General features: G+C 31.5%; 1 protein-coding gene across 1 annotated transcript; it reads left to right on the top strand.

Moving 5' to 3' along the window:
* Window positions 1-2,885: 2,885 nt before the first annotated feature.
* LOC138334598 (nuclear receptor subfamily 2 group E member 1-like) lies at window positions 2,886-11,808 on the top strand. Its single transcript, XM_069283245.1, has 8 exons — window positions 2,886-3,088; window positions 7,088-7,169; window positions 7,473-7,491; window positions 7,937-8,072; window positions 8,441-8,673; window positions 9,034-9,259; window positions 9,815-9,967; window positions 10,188-11,808. Exons 1-8 carry the CDS (start codon window positions 3,055-3,057, stop codon window positions 10,454-10,456), a joined length of 1,152 nt encoding a protein of 383 aa, XP_069139346.1. The 5' UTR covers window positions 2,886-3,054; the 3' UTR covers window positions 10,457-11,808.
* The last annotated feature ends 4,027 nt before the right edge of the window (window positions 11,809-15,835 follow it).

Raw genomic sequence — 15,835 nt, forward strand, 5'->3', positions numbered from 1 at the left:
TTCTCGTCTCTACTTATTCACGAAAAATTACTCTTATCTGAATCTGACATTTCTCATTCCGAAAGATAAAATACCTCTAGCTGGTTATATGTAACGAACTAAATCAGACTCGCTGTTTTGTGTTTAACCTGGTTGGAGCTGTAAATTTTAATTGACATTTTTTTCCGTCCAGTACCAGCTGCTCTGCTTTCAAATTAACACGTTAGATAAGGAAAGTAATATTTGCATCACAGATTTGTGTTCTACTTCTGTAAATGCGACCAAAAGGCTTTATTGACATAAAACTGTAGTGAAGTGATCACTGTGGTTAAAAAAATGTAATAATATTCAGTGTATGTAATCATAAAAAATCTACAAGTTTTCAATTAAATTCAAATTAATTTTATCTAATACAACTATTATGCCATTTATTATAACAAGCTTTAAGCCGTCGATATAACCTATTTTACATCTTAAGAAAATAACAATTAACGAGTTGGTGAATTATGTAAGTTTTTATATTAGTGATGATATTCAATGATTACGCCACATTTAATGTGAACATAAACAAACTAAAACTTTTATTATAGTCACATTTCATACATTATAAATATACACATGAATTTATTTATCTTGTTTATAAATACTTAATAGAGCGTTTTGATATCGATAACGCCTAACGAAAAGAACATGAAAACGCCTTTCGTGTGTATCAAACATATATCGGAACGTAGACTAATCCAAGTGGTCAGAACCTCTGCCAATCAGCAAAGAGATAAAGAACACCTGCCTTATTGGAAGAATACACGGGATCAGTGTTAAACAGACAAATGTATATCTATGAATGATAAATATTCTCGTCCTAATGACACGGAGAGGTTCGTTCCGAACTCATTAATAAACGTAACAAGAAGAAACATTCACCGAGTGATACCTGACCCTCACGATCAGAATGATTTGTCCTGACAAATTGTGTCCCGCTTTAAATTTTAGAAATAGTCGAAACATAGACTTATTTCAAACGTTAAGTCCCTCCTCAAGGGAAGATTGGCTTAAATAAGTGGAGCATGTTGGTCAGTATACCTCCTCGGTCATTGGGTCATCATAAGAGTAGAAAGTGATCAACATGTGACACACTGATGCTAAATCAGTGTTCGTTTTTATTACGGTGTATCCGTAGAATTAATAACTGCTACATAATTTAAGATTGTGTATTCTGTACATTTGAAACCTGGACATTGATTTATTTCTTAAAAAACTTAAACAAAAACGTTCGTGGGTTTCATTTATCCTAAATAAGATTTTGAAAAAGAACACATAAAAATGACATAAAATACCAAAAAATATTAATCTCATACTTTAGATTAATAAACGATTAATTAAGTAAGATATGAATTGAGTGAATAAATATTTATTATTTTTTCCAATATACATTTGTCAGATTAAAAAAAAATCATCTGGAGTCTTATCTACATCAAAGCAACACTAATTGAAGTCTTGTTCATTATAATTAAGAATGTATTTTTTTTACAAAATTCAGAAAATGTTAAATTTATCAAATAAAAAAATGATATGAAATTGATATGGTAGGAAATTGTTTTTTCGAAATATGAAAAAAACTTGTGCGCTGGTAAATTTATTTTATTAAAACAAAATAATTTCGAGAATCAGCATGCCATATTCAGTGAATAAGTTGAATCTTTTATTTTCTACCATGCATGATTATTTGAACTAGGTTGATTATATGAGTTAACGGATGCCCTATCAGGGGGTCAGAATAATGACTAACCGGATCAGGAGTGACAGTTTATATTCACCAAAACATCTAGGGCACAGCCGTATGTATATAACTTAAATGGTACCTTACGTCCCATTAGGAATCACATCTCGTAAGGATACATTCATTATACTCAAATATTTAGTCATCAAAGTACTTTTATTTTCATATTCATGAGAATATTTCTTAGATACAAAATAAGGAATACATTGATAACTTACATTTCTGAGAAATTCTTGTTTGTTCGGAATTTTATTAGTTTTCGTTACTATAATTGATCTCGAAGACTTTGATTTTTTATAGGCAGTTTGAAATAGATAAACTAAATATTGCAATCAATACAGTAGTATATTTTGGTTGATGCCATAATCCCAATTATTCTTTTGATGAATGATTGCACTAATAAATTAGGATGACAACTTAAAAAATTACCTAACGTTTATCCTATATGTTTTGCTGTTATTAAAAGTCTTCTAAACATCATGAAGATTATATATATGAACCAACAAACTGTGCCGAATACCTATTTAGTATTAAGTACTGAAATACTTTATTTTAAAAAATATTATTAATTTTGAATATCACTTATATTTCTTAAGTTTGGTTTTAATTGAAATTTAGAGAAAAATGATAATCCTTTATCAAAATATACAAAAATGTCTTTTGCGAAGAATAAGTACCACAACATTGAATAATAAACAAATACGTTAACATATATCATACCTTTTTTACAAGATAGAAATAATAATAACTACATATGTACTATATCACTGCATTTGATAATTCCACTAGCTCTATTAAATAAATGTAATCACTATACGTTGATCTAGTTATGATCGTCTTTTTGCGATAGGCGTAAGAGAGTTTACTTTGATTATTTGATAGACTGATAGCTTGTCTGTTGAATGCTTTACACAACGGTGAAATTGTGTCATTATTTAAATCCTTTAAAGCTACCATAAGTCCACAACACACGACAAGTAATCAATAGCTCTACACTTCTGTATAGCATTCAAAATTTTATTTAAATTAATCGGCTATTGTGGTAGTGAGAATGAATTGCGGTGCGATTGGCCAACAGTCTATGTTCATCAGCTGTGTGTACCCCATGTCAGTCTAATACGGCGTGTTAAGTAAAGGTGTCCCAGGTGTGTGGGGGTAGATAGCACCTATACACAGGTGTTCATTGTTGATGAGTCTATTACGGCATTACTGTGATATCATACTTACCTGTAATTTACCTGGGTTTCAACTCATCAGTGGACACTGTGAGGTGAACTTGTACGATTGACCACCTGATGGCCATGAACAACAAAACACCTCCCGTATCAAGTGAGTGTTAAAGATCAAACGGTTATAATTTGTTGTATAAATATCGTAATGTTACGTAAAAATGATAACATATGTTATTATATATTGGTATATTTATTTTAATTTTAATTTGTCCCATCTATTTGCGACTTTTTATGTCTGCACAAAATAGGTTAATATATATTCAAAATATTTTTTATCATATTAATTTACAGTTTGATTGTTGTTATTTTTAATTGAAAACAATAATTAGTAACATAATTAATTATGAATGAATTTCTCTTTCGTTTTTGTTTATGATGTTTTCATCGTGTTGTAATATTATCTTCATATGCAATTCTTTTATATTAAAATTACACCATTATACATTAATCTGAAGCTGGAGCTAACTTTGACATATCATAAAATAATTTTGTTTTGCAATTTTTTGATTCACAGCAAATGTAACATAGATATACTTTTTATATTTTTCCTTCAAATTTGAACATTGCATTAGGAAAAAAGAATGAAAACAATTACAGAAATTATTTACAATTTTTGTATAATTATCCCACCAATAGTTCCTTCCATTCTAATTCTGATATTTGTACTATTATGCAAAATCTGTATGATACATGCATTTTCTCATATTTTTCTCCGTACATATAATCAAATTTTTTCATGAGATTTCGAAATGAAAACAAATAGCATATTATCTATATATATACCATGGCAAATACTATTCCTATTAAGGATAAATAATGTCATCATTTTTAACAAATATGAATAATTTGAATGGTAAAATTAATTATTTCTCCTTCGCTTGGAACTACGCTGTATATAGATTTATAGATATATATACATTATATTAAGCTATTCTTTTAGAATTTAAATAATTTAATTTATTTTTCCGTACCTTTCAAGGTTAAACTTTGTTAGCTTCCTGCAGAGCATACTACAAACACATAAGGATAAGATAAAAAATGGCCTTGAAGCACAGAACGCACTTTTAATAACATATAAGCTTACATGGATATATAGATGATATAAATACAATTATTTTCACTATCTAAAATCCTAGAAATAGATTTAAAATCTCTCACTATATGTTCACCCTATTTATGTACCATCGTGTGAGCTACATTGTAAGCCTGGGCTTGAGCTTTATTGTGACGTCTATATTGTCTCACCACTTGGTGATACCAGTGGATGTTGTAATATGGTATCTAGTTGTTTGTTTAAAAGTTGATAAATGTTAAGTTTTGCCTCCAAATGGGTGGGGAATGTAATGTGCTGTCAATATAAAATCGACTACTGGTATTTACCGTGATAGTAAGTCACACTCCACTATGACAGATCCCTCGTAAACTCTAACAATTCTTTAATAACACAACGTGAACTGTGGTAAAACTTAGTTGGCGTCTTAATAAATTTGGAAATACAAACTTACCACATGCACATTTCGATGATAAATTCTACTTAACCTGACGCATGTGTCCATGGTCATTGCTAACGTAAGAGTTATTCTATCCTTAATCAAAATGTTTCGAGTGGAGTCTTGCCGTAAATTATTGATATAAGGGTATCGAAGAAGAATACTCCTGTCCTACAAAGTCAACTATAAAAGAGTTATCATTCGACTTCTTCCTAGTGTATCAATTTCAAAAGATTTGTTAGTGTTAAACGAACATCAAAAGAACCTTTCATCATATTAAAATGGAAATAAAGTGGATATATAGTTAAGTAAAATATCATTTGACTTCAACATATATTTATCTTTATAGTATGGCGAATATACTAAAATTATGTAGTTTTTCGTAATGTTTTGATGAATCTAACAGAGCGGGAAAAACCCAATGATCCAACATAAATACTTTACCCTCCGTAAACAATGCACATATATCTAAGTAATTTTTAATATATTTAAGTTGCACGATCATGGTCATAAATATAATGCTATTTAGCCATCAATTTGACTTCATCATTGTAAACATGATAGTGTAAGAAGGTTTAAGACATTTTACGATTTGATTACAGAAATTGTTCATACCCTTAAATCATATGGTATGTGATCGACGTCATGTTATAATCACCTTCTTGGTTTTTATATATCTAAATTTATTTGGCAAAGTTTGGTAACTAATTATAAAATAGTATTGCTTATTAAATATCAAATACAGTTATATAATGTGAAATTACATTTCGATGTAAATATTCCTTTAGTCATTCATGTACATTAAATAGATTTAGAATTACGTTATGGGTGTTTGCCACAGAAAAATACTTGTTGAGTGTGTCATGATAGCATAAACAGGAGGTGCATATGTAAGTTAATCTCTAAGAATAATTTTATTAACATAGTAAAAATATCGTTCGACATGACATATGAATAGAACTCAGTTCCTTTTCCTATACAATGCATATAATAAGCTGTCAAAACATCCACATTGGCAGACCTTCAATGTATCAAGTTTATGGCAAATTGAAACAACACAAGGCATATGTCACCTTTCATAAAGTCACTGGTCGACTTTATGTGGCCTTGAGGTCCTCGCCGCTGTGTTCCCACGAGTTCATTTGTATTTATGCTACCACAAAAGGCAATGAAACCCCCTGATTGTGTGAGAAAGATGTTAAATGACCAAATAAAAATCTGTAAATTAATTTAAGTTGTCAAGAGTTTGTCAACTTTCTATATTTAGCATATGGTTGTAAAGAAAGTTTAACTCCTAGCTCAACAAACATACTTAAGTGTATTGGTGTACTTAGCAGTTAAATGGACTCGTTACTATTAAGTTATAAAAACAACTTTAACGGATAATAAGTAACCTCTTATGCATTTTAAGAAAATATAAACAATATATCAGACGTCGTGTTTTTACTGAACAAAAGAAATGAGCGGTTCATTTCAGGTTAGTGGGACACTTTGTCACGACTTGCTAGGTAGGAATCAAGCGTTTTGACCACTTAAATACCCCTGACCTGGTCACATATACTGTTAGTAATTACCAGATTTCACGAGTAGCCAAAATCGAAATTTACTTAAGTGATTGCTTTTGACGACTTATGCCACAAAATTATTCATTTCTAGAGACTTTACCTCCTTAAACTTACCAACACATGCATCATAGATTTACATGATTACTCAAAATGTTTGATCAGATATTCTCATTTAACATTTGTTAGAAATGAACGATCTCGAATAAACTTATGGCTTTTTGCCGACTTTTTCCTATTTGGTCTAGACTCATTGTAATAAAAGGTCAAGGATTATATTGCTGTAATCCATTAAAGTCTCATTTTAACACCGATTATTGAGATTAATTAATGAAAATACATTATCGACATAAGAGATGAAATGAAAACCTATTTTAACACTGAAACATATTTTCAAATAATTTTTAAAATAATTTAAGCATGATATGCCAAACGTAATATAATATAGTTTAGAAATAACCATTTTCATAATATTAAATCTTTATGGAATGTCCCTGATAACAATGCGATGTTCTGGATTTGACTTTACAAATCTCTGTTTTTCTTTTGTCAGAACTAATTAAAACATATTTGATTATAACTCGTACATAAATATAGACACGTCGAATTAGTATTGTTTTCCTTTAAATGCTTTCGTATTAATTCTCATTATTAATTTACATAAACAACATCTTGTACATAAAACAAATCGACCATTCAAATACAATGTATGGCATTTAGCATTAATAAATAACTATTATTACTGACAACAACAATGATTTCACTACATATGCATTAACATTTAAAAATGTATTTTGTTGCATTTTTCTATATCCAATCACCAACTACTACCTAATGACATTTATTTTAGCATGATGAATGACAACTACACAACTATATTACTTATCCAAGCATTGGACGAAGACTATTTACTTCTGATAGAAAAACCCTGTATTCGTAACAAAAACATTGAAATCAGAGAATTAAAATAAGATTACATTAACGTATGTTTTTTTAATTGAAGTCCATTTTAACAGATTGATTTAACTTTTATTTATTTTGCAGGTCGAATACTAACAGATGTGCCATGCCGTGTCTGTCAGGACCATTCTTCAGGGAAACACTATGGAATATTCGCCTGCGACGGGTAAGTACATCAGGCAAACCGGCTATACAAGATCACGTAACATTGTTTGAATTAAAAAACGCAACAAGAATGCAAATATCAAGGTATTTTTAAGTCATTAAAAGGTGTTATCTAAAATCGGCAAAATATTAACTAATTTTACAAAACCTTCACAATTAAGTATTTATATCAAAAATTATTTATACTATAAACAAACAAATAACAAATTTTGATAAAAATTTTGATACTATAATACTTTTTCATATATATACATACACACACAGATCGCCAGTTGACTAAAATGCCAACGTGTTTACATTTCAGATGTGCTGGATTTTTTAAGGTAAGTTAATTCATTAACTCGCTTATTTCTTTATAATATATTACAGCAATACATTACAACACATTTACAAATAAAAACAATACACAAAAGAAATATGATAATTTTGATAAACCAGCATTCCTAGAGATTGTATTTCAAAAATTGATTTTGCACTCAATTATTATGTGTTTAATTCATGCGTACAATAGATTCATCTGGGAAAAATACCTCACATCGTTAAGGAACATAATTGAATATAACGTTTAAAACATCTTTTAAAAGTTCTCTATTCTAAATACTGTTTGGCCGCGGTGGCTTTAAGACCAACGAAAACCGGAAGAACAAGGGAGTCTTTCTTTGTTGTGCAGGTTAATTAACTGAATAGATATACATGTATAGCAGCTGATATTTGTGTGTGCTTGTGACAAATTCAAAAGAGAATCATTGTTTTATTTTAATTTTACAGCGGTCAATCCGACGTAATAGACAATATGTGTGTAAATCTAGATCTCAAAACAACTGCCCTGTGGACAAAACACATCGTAACCAGTGTCGGGCATGTAGGCTCAGCAAGTGCATCAAAGTGGGCATGAATAAAGACGGTACGTTATAACAATATTTGCTTACTTATATCTAATAGACTATGTATCACAATGCTTTCATATATTGTTATATATTTAACAAGCGCATGCCATGTATGTTATAGTTGCTCTGTTTTTCCTTTGCGTTAAATCTGTGATTTTTCAAAATTTCATGACAATACCAACATTGAAATTATAATACCTGTTGGTATTGGATATCAAATGATAGCATTGAGGATATTAATTATGGTTGTGATTACAATACTTGTCAAAACCTGAAATTCAACCTGATATGTAATTCGAATAAAAGTGCATTTATTGTATTTATGTTATTATTTCATAACTTATTTCTTGGATATTCTCAAAAATGCTGATAAATTTTCCAACAGCTGTTCAGCACGAGAGAGGCCCTCGTAGTTCCACCCTCCGACGCCAGGTGGCGATGTATCTCAGAGAATCCTCCGAGCTAAGCACCATGATGGCCAGTGCTCCTCTCCAGCCTCCCTACTTCCCGGGTGGGTACTACCTGAAGCCTGTGTGTGAAAGTATACCTATCCCGGCTACCTCTCACGAACATTCCATAATGTCACATCCGGGCATGATCATACAGCCAACTCCTAGGGTAAGTAGACATATTTGAATATTTATACATTGAAGTGTCGAGTCTTACATTGTATATATGTAAAGCTTGTATATAGAGCTTGTTAAGATAATTGGTTATTTTTTTTATTTATTTTTTTCTGCATAGTATTCATTTTCAAGCCTGTAAATTAAGTTCATTAACATTCATCAACATGTGTTTGCGTGGAAAATGAAGTACAAAATTCCTTAACTTTGATTTCTAAATAAAATTATTTGGGATCTACAGTATCAGATAATGTTATTACTTCGTAATAAAAGTCGTAATTTATTTCTACATTAGTCTAAATGATACTTTTTCTGTATTATTCAGTATCGCACAACATAATCAATCTTTTTGTAGTATCCCCAGGAAATGTTACCAACTTATCTAAATAACCCGGAGACCATTTGTGAGGTAGCCGCTCGACTCCTGTTTATGAGTATAAAATGGACTAAGAATGTACCCGCCTTTATCGGCCTTCCACAAAGGGACCAGACGATCCTACTTGAGGAGAGTTGGAAGGAATTACTTGTCCTCAATATCTGCCAGTTCCAACTTCCTGCAGAAGCTCTACTGAGTGCAGCAGGTGAGATGCTCTCATATTGTGGAGTTTTAGTATATAGCCAAACAATGCTGATTAGAAGTCGTATAACCCGAAGATTCCATATATTTACTTCATTTTTTGTCCCGACCAACTTGATGCCTTTACTTCAAAAACACTAATCCGAAAATCGATATAATTATTTAAAGTTTTATCAGGTTTCCTAGACATCGAATTAAACAGACTTTGCAGGTGTTATACTTCATACATTAATTTTTCACGAATATTGAATTACTTCAAACATTATTTTTACATTACTTTTCATGTGGTGGGGCTTCAACGGAAGTGTAACTTTTTCTACTGAATGAAAACTAACCTCGGCTTCGCAATAGTTGATAAAAGCAATAATAAAAAGGGTTGATGTTGACAGGAGAGATACATGTATATAAATGTAATTTCTTTAAAGCCAAACTATCATTAAGCTTCAACACTAAACTTCATATCTGATATGCACAATTCGCTTGACTCCCATAGACGCTCCGATATAGACTATTTCAGATTTATACAAAACTTCTATATTTTGCTTATTTTACTCTCCAGGAAGACATCCAGAAGCTGCCGGGAGCTCCGACCAGATTACCTCTTTAGTAACAGAAATACGATCTCTTCAAGAAACAATGACCAAATTCAAATGTCTGAATGTCGATCCAACGGAATACACATGTCTGAAAGCTATTGTTCTCTTTAAAACAGGTGAGTTTGGTGATTTTGACAGCAAATATTTTTCTTCGCTCCTGAATAATATTTTTCAAAATATATTGTGTCTATGATTTCTAAATTGCAAAAGCAATGTATCTTAGTAGGAACCACTTCTATGCATTTTAAATCAAATTAGTAATTTGACTTTAATATAGGTATACCCTTATATGCGTTTTGATGGCATTTTTAATCATTCGTGTGTTTCTTATTACAGGAATACACCGCTCTCCAAATGACATCAAGACACTGCGGGATTTCCATGCTGTGGCTACTTTACAAGACCAGGCACAGCTTACCCTGAACAAATACATAGAAACCGCATATCCTTCACAGCCATTCCGGTTCGGAAAGTTACTTTTACTACTTCCGTCTCTAAATGCCATTTCCGGAAAAACAATTGAGGAAATGTTCTTCAAGAAAACTATCGGCCATATTCCAATCGAAAAACTTATCATCGATATGTTCAAGTCGGGAGAAATTTAGATTTAAAATCATGTTCACAAAAGACAACGTCCTTCTTTTACTTTCCTGTCAAGTTATGTGACAGAAAAAAATGGATAGTATAAGCAAACATATCATGATTCATCTTTGCATCAAAAATAAAAAAATTATTATCGATGAGTCAATACACGGTCAATGAAAACATAAATTTATGAATTGTAAAAAATATTCTAAAGACGTGACATTGATTTCAGTTCCTTAAAAAGGTTAAACCATTTTAAGTATTCTTTCTCCATAAAACATAGTCATGTATAATTTTTGTATTGACTTTAAACGATAATGGCATTTATGTATAACATGTCTAACATGTTCATTCTTTACTATTTTTATTCACTCGTTACAAATTTTATTTGTTTTTTTTTTCTCTTAACGCATCTTTACGCAACCGTGTCAACGTTTTCTTTGTTTCTGTTTTTATTCTGTTAATATGCATTCTGTGACTTATTTGTGCTCTCAGCCTCCGTGCAATAGATATGATACCTTAGTTACACAGTAACATAACGCATAAGTGCTAGACTTCTGTTATACTTTTAAATATGTTATACGGTTATACCTTTACTATCTTATTTTATATTCAGGACCATATTACTTTATCAAACGTCTCAAAGAATAAATGTATGCACTTTGGCTGCCTATCGTTATCATCGATCATCGATATTGGTTTCAAAGGAATAAAAAAATCTATGAATTTATGTTCCTTTGAAATAGTTGACCCATATACAAATGCTTCATCTAACATCATTATGACATTTTAAATGTGTTCATTAAAACAACTTTGTGTGTTCAATGTTTTTCGTTAAAATGAAATGCTAAAACGCTGCTCGTTCACTGCTTGAGACCTTTTGTATTCTGTTTCACAACTTTTCTACTGCTCCTCAACTGTGAATTTGTATGATTCGTCTGATTTTATTTGGATTTAAAATGCACATTTACTCAATTATAGATTGAAATGACCTACGTGTCTCTTTTCTTTCTTTCAACCCAACATTTTGTATAAAACAATTGTCTATATATCCCGATACCTACGTTTATATTAAGTGCCAAAAATGTAATATAATTACGCCGTTCTGCTATGTTTATCGTTGTCAGTTTTATGTCGTGCCCTGCATGCGCGTAAGAAACTTACAAGGGGCAGGCAGAAACCGTTGGATAATCATCATATCTATGGACTTATTTGTATAATATAGAAAAACTGTGTGTACAATATAATGTGTATAGGAGTTATCGTGAAGAATCAAATAAATAAAAGCAGGCCACGCCTTTACTAATTATATCATGTAATTATGTATCACTATTTATGATAACCAATAAAAATAAATTTGCAGCAGATGCTACTATTTCGTTATGGTTATATGTCTTTTACTTACTGTAAACAAACTATTTTCGCAACCGCTTAGCCTCTCATTTTCGATGTTTGCCACTCATGGTGAGTTCTGCCTTACTGAAAATTGATTGTTTGTATTTGCATTCGATTTTTCACGAATTCTCTCTGTCGCAATATTCGCGAAATAAAGTCACAAGCGAAAATAATTGGTTTACAGTATGTCAAATACTTGAGGATTTTTCAAGGACATATAAATAATGGTGGATCATAAACCTTATTTATATGACTTTCCTTAAAACACATTTACCGACACCAAAGCGGATCATCATTATCACTTTATCATATGATATCGCAGGTTTCAAGAATAATTTATACAAAACAAAATACTTCTGATAAATAAACAGTGGATACATTACTACAAATTTTAAATGAGTGAATCTGGCAAAACAGCACTTTGAAAAGAAATATTTCAAAATTTATTTCAGATGTAATTGTAAATAATGACTTACAAAACCTTATACGTTATATAAAGTTTTTGTAATCACAAACGTAAATATGATCTAAAAGGGTGTTTTCACTTCAACTCAATACCACATATGAGATTAACTGCATGCATCTTTCCAAAACACTATAACACTACGTTTATCCAACACAATAGCCCTTAGCTACTTTACTTTATCGCCAACATTAATTGAAATGGCTTTGAGTTACTGGTTTTACTACTTCGTTTATAAGTTGAGATTTTCATTTGTTCTGAATACTTACACATTTACACTTTAATCAAATAAACGTTACAATGATGTCTATATACTGGCCAAGGTGTGGATACCCACGTGATATAGAATAGCACATCTGTCAAACTCCGGGTGGCTATGATCCACCCGCTCATCTACTTACCTTCCAATAGCTTACTGACTTACAAAAATACGAGATTTTGCCCTCGAGGTAAGAAATTTAACACTTTTACAAATTACTTTATTTTATCTATTGACTGGAATCCAACCCCGAGCTTTAAACAGGACACCTGCGGTGTTACATAACGTCTACCTAGCCTCTCTCAATCACTAGAGTCAGAGTTTCAAAGGCTCTCCGCGGAACGCTCTTCTCAGATTTTCTTGTGAGCAAAGTTATATGATACCATTTGAGACCGGTGGTGTACCAGCTATGAATGGCCGAAGTGATGATCACAATTCTCCCAAAATGATTATTTGGCTTTCAAACGTTTGTGGTTATGAATTTTGTTTTATCATTCTACACATCTATAATTATCCCAGATTGAGTTTCAATGTTCTTTTCATGGTTTGATTGACAGAATATGTCTCTATAACTGGTATTCACATGGCTGTTTGTCCAGTGAAATTGAATTTCATAAAAAAACTTGTTAGTAGGTATACTGGAGCAGTTACCTCACTTCTGCAATAGCAAACATTATTATATATACTTCCATAAGAACTGTGATCTTATAAGAGTGTAACCAGTTGAAATAATTGAATTGCTGTATGTCTAGCCATATAAACAATTTAGATAACGAAACAAATGGAATAATGATTGTTAAACGTCGTTTGGTAATTATGTTAAATTCATGTTAAACCGGTGAAAGTGACTGCATTTCAGAGAAAACCCAAAATCACATTGAGTATATAAGTAAGATTAGACCAGAAAATACATCCAATGTTATAAAGCGAGAAAAACCGATGCTATATGTGTCTTGGTTTAAAGAAGTCAAATTAGACCTTTTTAATTTATGCATACTATTTATGCTTATTTCTGGTGTTCTGGTGTCCTTCCACGCCAGACATTTTATTTGCGATTATCTGACAATTTGTCTTCTACTGATAATTATGTTTTAAAACGACAATATATTTACTTTGGATTTGGTACTATTAATTATTTCACGCGCCTATTACCAAACTGGTGTTTATTTGATCACCATGTTTATCGAGGATAGTCATTTTAACCTCAGACTTGAGAGTTCTATGGTTCCACGGTAACCAATCCTAACTAAGCCTTGAAAGGTGGGCGTACTGGAGATAATTATAACAAAACAGACATTGCAACATCTGTAAGTAGGGCTGTATGTGTTATTTTAGGCGAAATCACGTGCTGCATATCCCCTAAGGCAAATGGTTGCCTCATTTACACTCCAATAGATTTGAGTCAATCTTAATTCGCTGACCCAAAACAAATCTACAACAGATTACTCGGTACGCTGTCTGATTTCTGCTGATTACTAAGCGGAAACTCTTCGTTCATGTTCGAGCTTGGGAAGTGTTAATTTCATTTGATAAATAAATCGTCATATTCTTAACTACAGCTTATAAAAACCTTTCAAATTCGAATCAGAATCTAACCAAACTTTTGAATTGATACTTGTAATACGGTAGCTATATAGTATTTCAGTTGGAAACGCGAAACACCATAACAAGACCGTTGTGTGGTCAAATGCTAACTTCATGACCTCCTGGTCAGCTTGCAATTATATAGCATACATTATCACCTTAGCAAAAGGTTGGCTTTTTTTACGTTTGAATTATTTGTTTTAAACATTTTACATTAATTCAAAATATACATTGATTTATATTACAATCTATCCGTACAATAATATATGAATTTGATAAACGCCACAGTTCATATTCAAATATTCGAAACGTAAAGCTAACTGTCTTTCGCATTTCGTTTCTCGTGGTATCATAATGGAGAGTGGTATACACTGTTTTCGGGTGGTCTCTTCATTGTTTCATTTTCCCCTTGCAAATTGAAGTTGGTACTGAGAGTCACGTGTTTTGTGTCCGGGGTCCTGGCAATTTACCCCGACACCTATCTAAACAATCACACTCCAGGAATCATTAACTTTTCCTATGTCCAATTCCTGGGCCAAATGAATGAGTTCGCGAAAACGTGTTAACCACAGCAATAGTTTAGCAGGTGTTTGTTGTACAGGTGTGCAAAGATCGTCCCGGGGCATTTGCCTTGGTAATAGGTAGATCTCCAGAGCCGCACTAAATAAAAAGTGTCCATTAGAAGACGTAAGCGTCCATCAGAGATGTAAAATTGACTTGGCGTTTTCAATTATTTGTTAAGACCGTGGTCATCAACCACACAAGACGTTATGTAGACACTGCAAATGATATATAGATAGGAACGACAGGTGAGCTGAAGACACCCACCAAGGGATTCGTAATCATTCGTAAAAAAAATCATTAAAATTAGTTTATATTTTACACAGAAATACTATTTATGTATGTTTTATTTATGACATTGAATAATTGATTTTGGTAAAATGTAGATGTATCTCATTATGTTTATTGGCCCTCTTGACGTTAACTGGTTACAATTCAAGATCGTGGTTTGAACAAAAGTCAACTGTGATTTAAATTATGCAGAAAACGTGATCACTTCTTATACGGATGGATTTTCAATATCATAATTTTCTAATTTGGTTTTATGAGTTTTGACAATTTTCTTTGTTTTCTGTTTTATTCTTTATCAATCTATTCTAGGTTTCCTCTTATATTAGAATTCGATTTTTCTAGTATTTTCTTTGTTTTGAAATCCATGGCTTTTGACGCTTTTAAAGTTTCCAAATAAATTTAAAAAGGTGCTCCAAAAATGAAAATAAAACATTGTTTATCCACCATATATTGTGATAGCAATTATACTTAAACACATTTTTGTAATTCTTGTAAGTATTTAACATTGTGTAAAATAACAGAGAGAAAAAACGGGGGGTTGAGTACCATATCTGGTCAGACAGTTATGTTTACTTATATTATATATATAAACTGTTTTATAGTTGTGTTTTCTTTTTATGTATATGGAAACCATCACATGGACACGGTTCTTTTTTATACATATTTAATAACATATTAATCCTCGAGAACTCATCCATCAAGATAGCTATGTTAACTCCTTTGCTGTGAACATCCTGCATTGTAACATGTAATTTGTATCCATTGATTATAATGTATAGACAAATATCGTGAACAAAAGATCAAACAGAACCACAAAGTCCATAAGTCAACAGCTGTGAACGCAAA

Source organism: Argopecten irradians, chromosome 1, assembly GCF_041381155.1.
Source record: "Argopecten irradians isolate NY chromosome 1, Ai_NY, whole genome shotgun sequence".
Classification (NCBI taxonomy): domain Eukaryota; kingdom Metazoa; phylum Mollusca; class Bivalvia; order Pectinida; family Pectinidae; genus Argopecten; species Argopecten irradians.

What these genes read in the sequence shown, in the direction of transcription:
- LOC138334598 (XM_069283245.1), top strand. Translation starts at nt 3,055, where the DNA reads ATGGCCATGAACAACAAAACACCTCCCGTATCAA. An exon ending in AGTGGGCATGAATAAAGACG is followed by an intron (nt 8,073 to 8,440) that starts GTACGTTATAAC and finishes ATTTTCCAACAG; the next exon opens with CTGTTCAGCACGAGAGAGGC. An exon ending in TATTGTTCTCTTTAAAACAG is followed by an intron (nt 9,968 to 10,187) that starts GTGAGTTTGGTG and finishes TTCTTATTACAG; the next exon opens with GAATACACCGCTCTCCAAAT.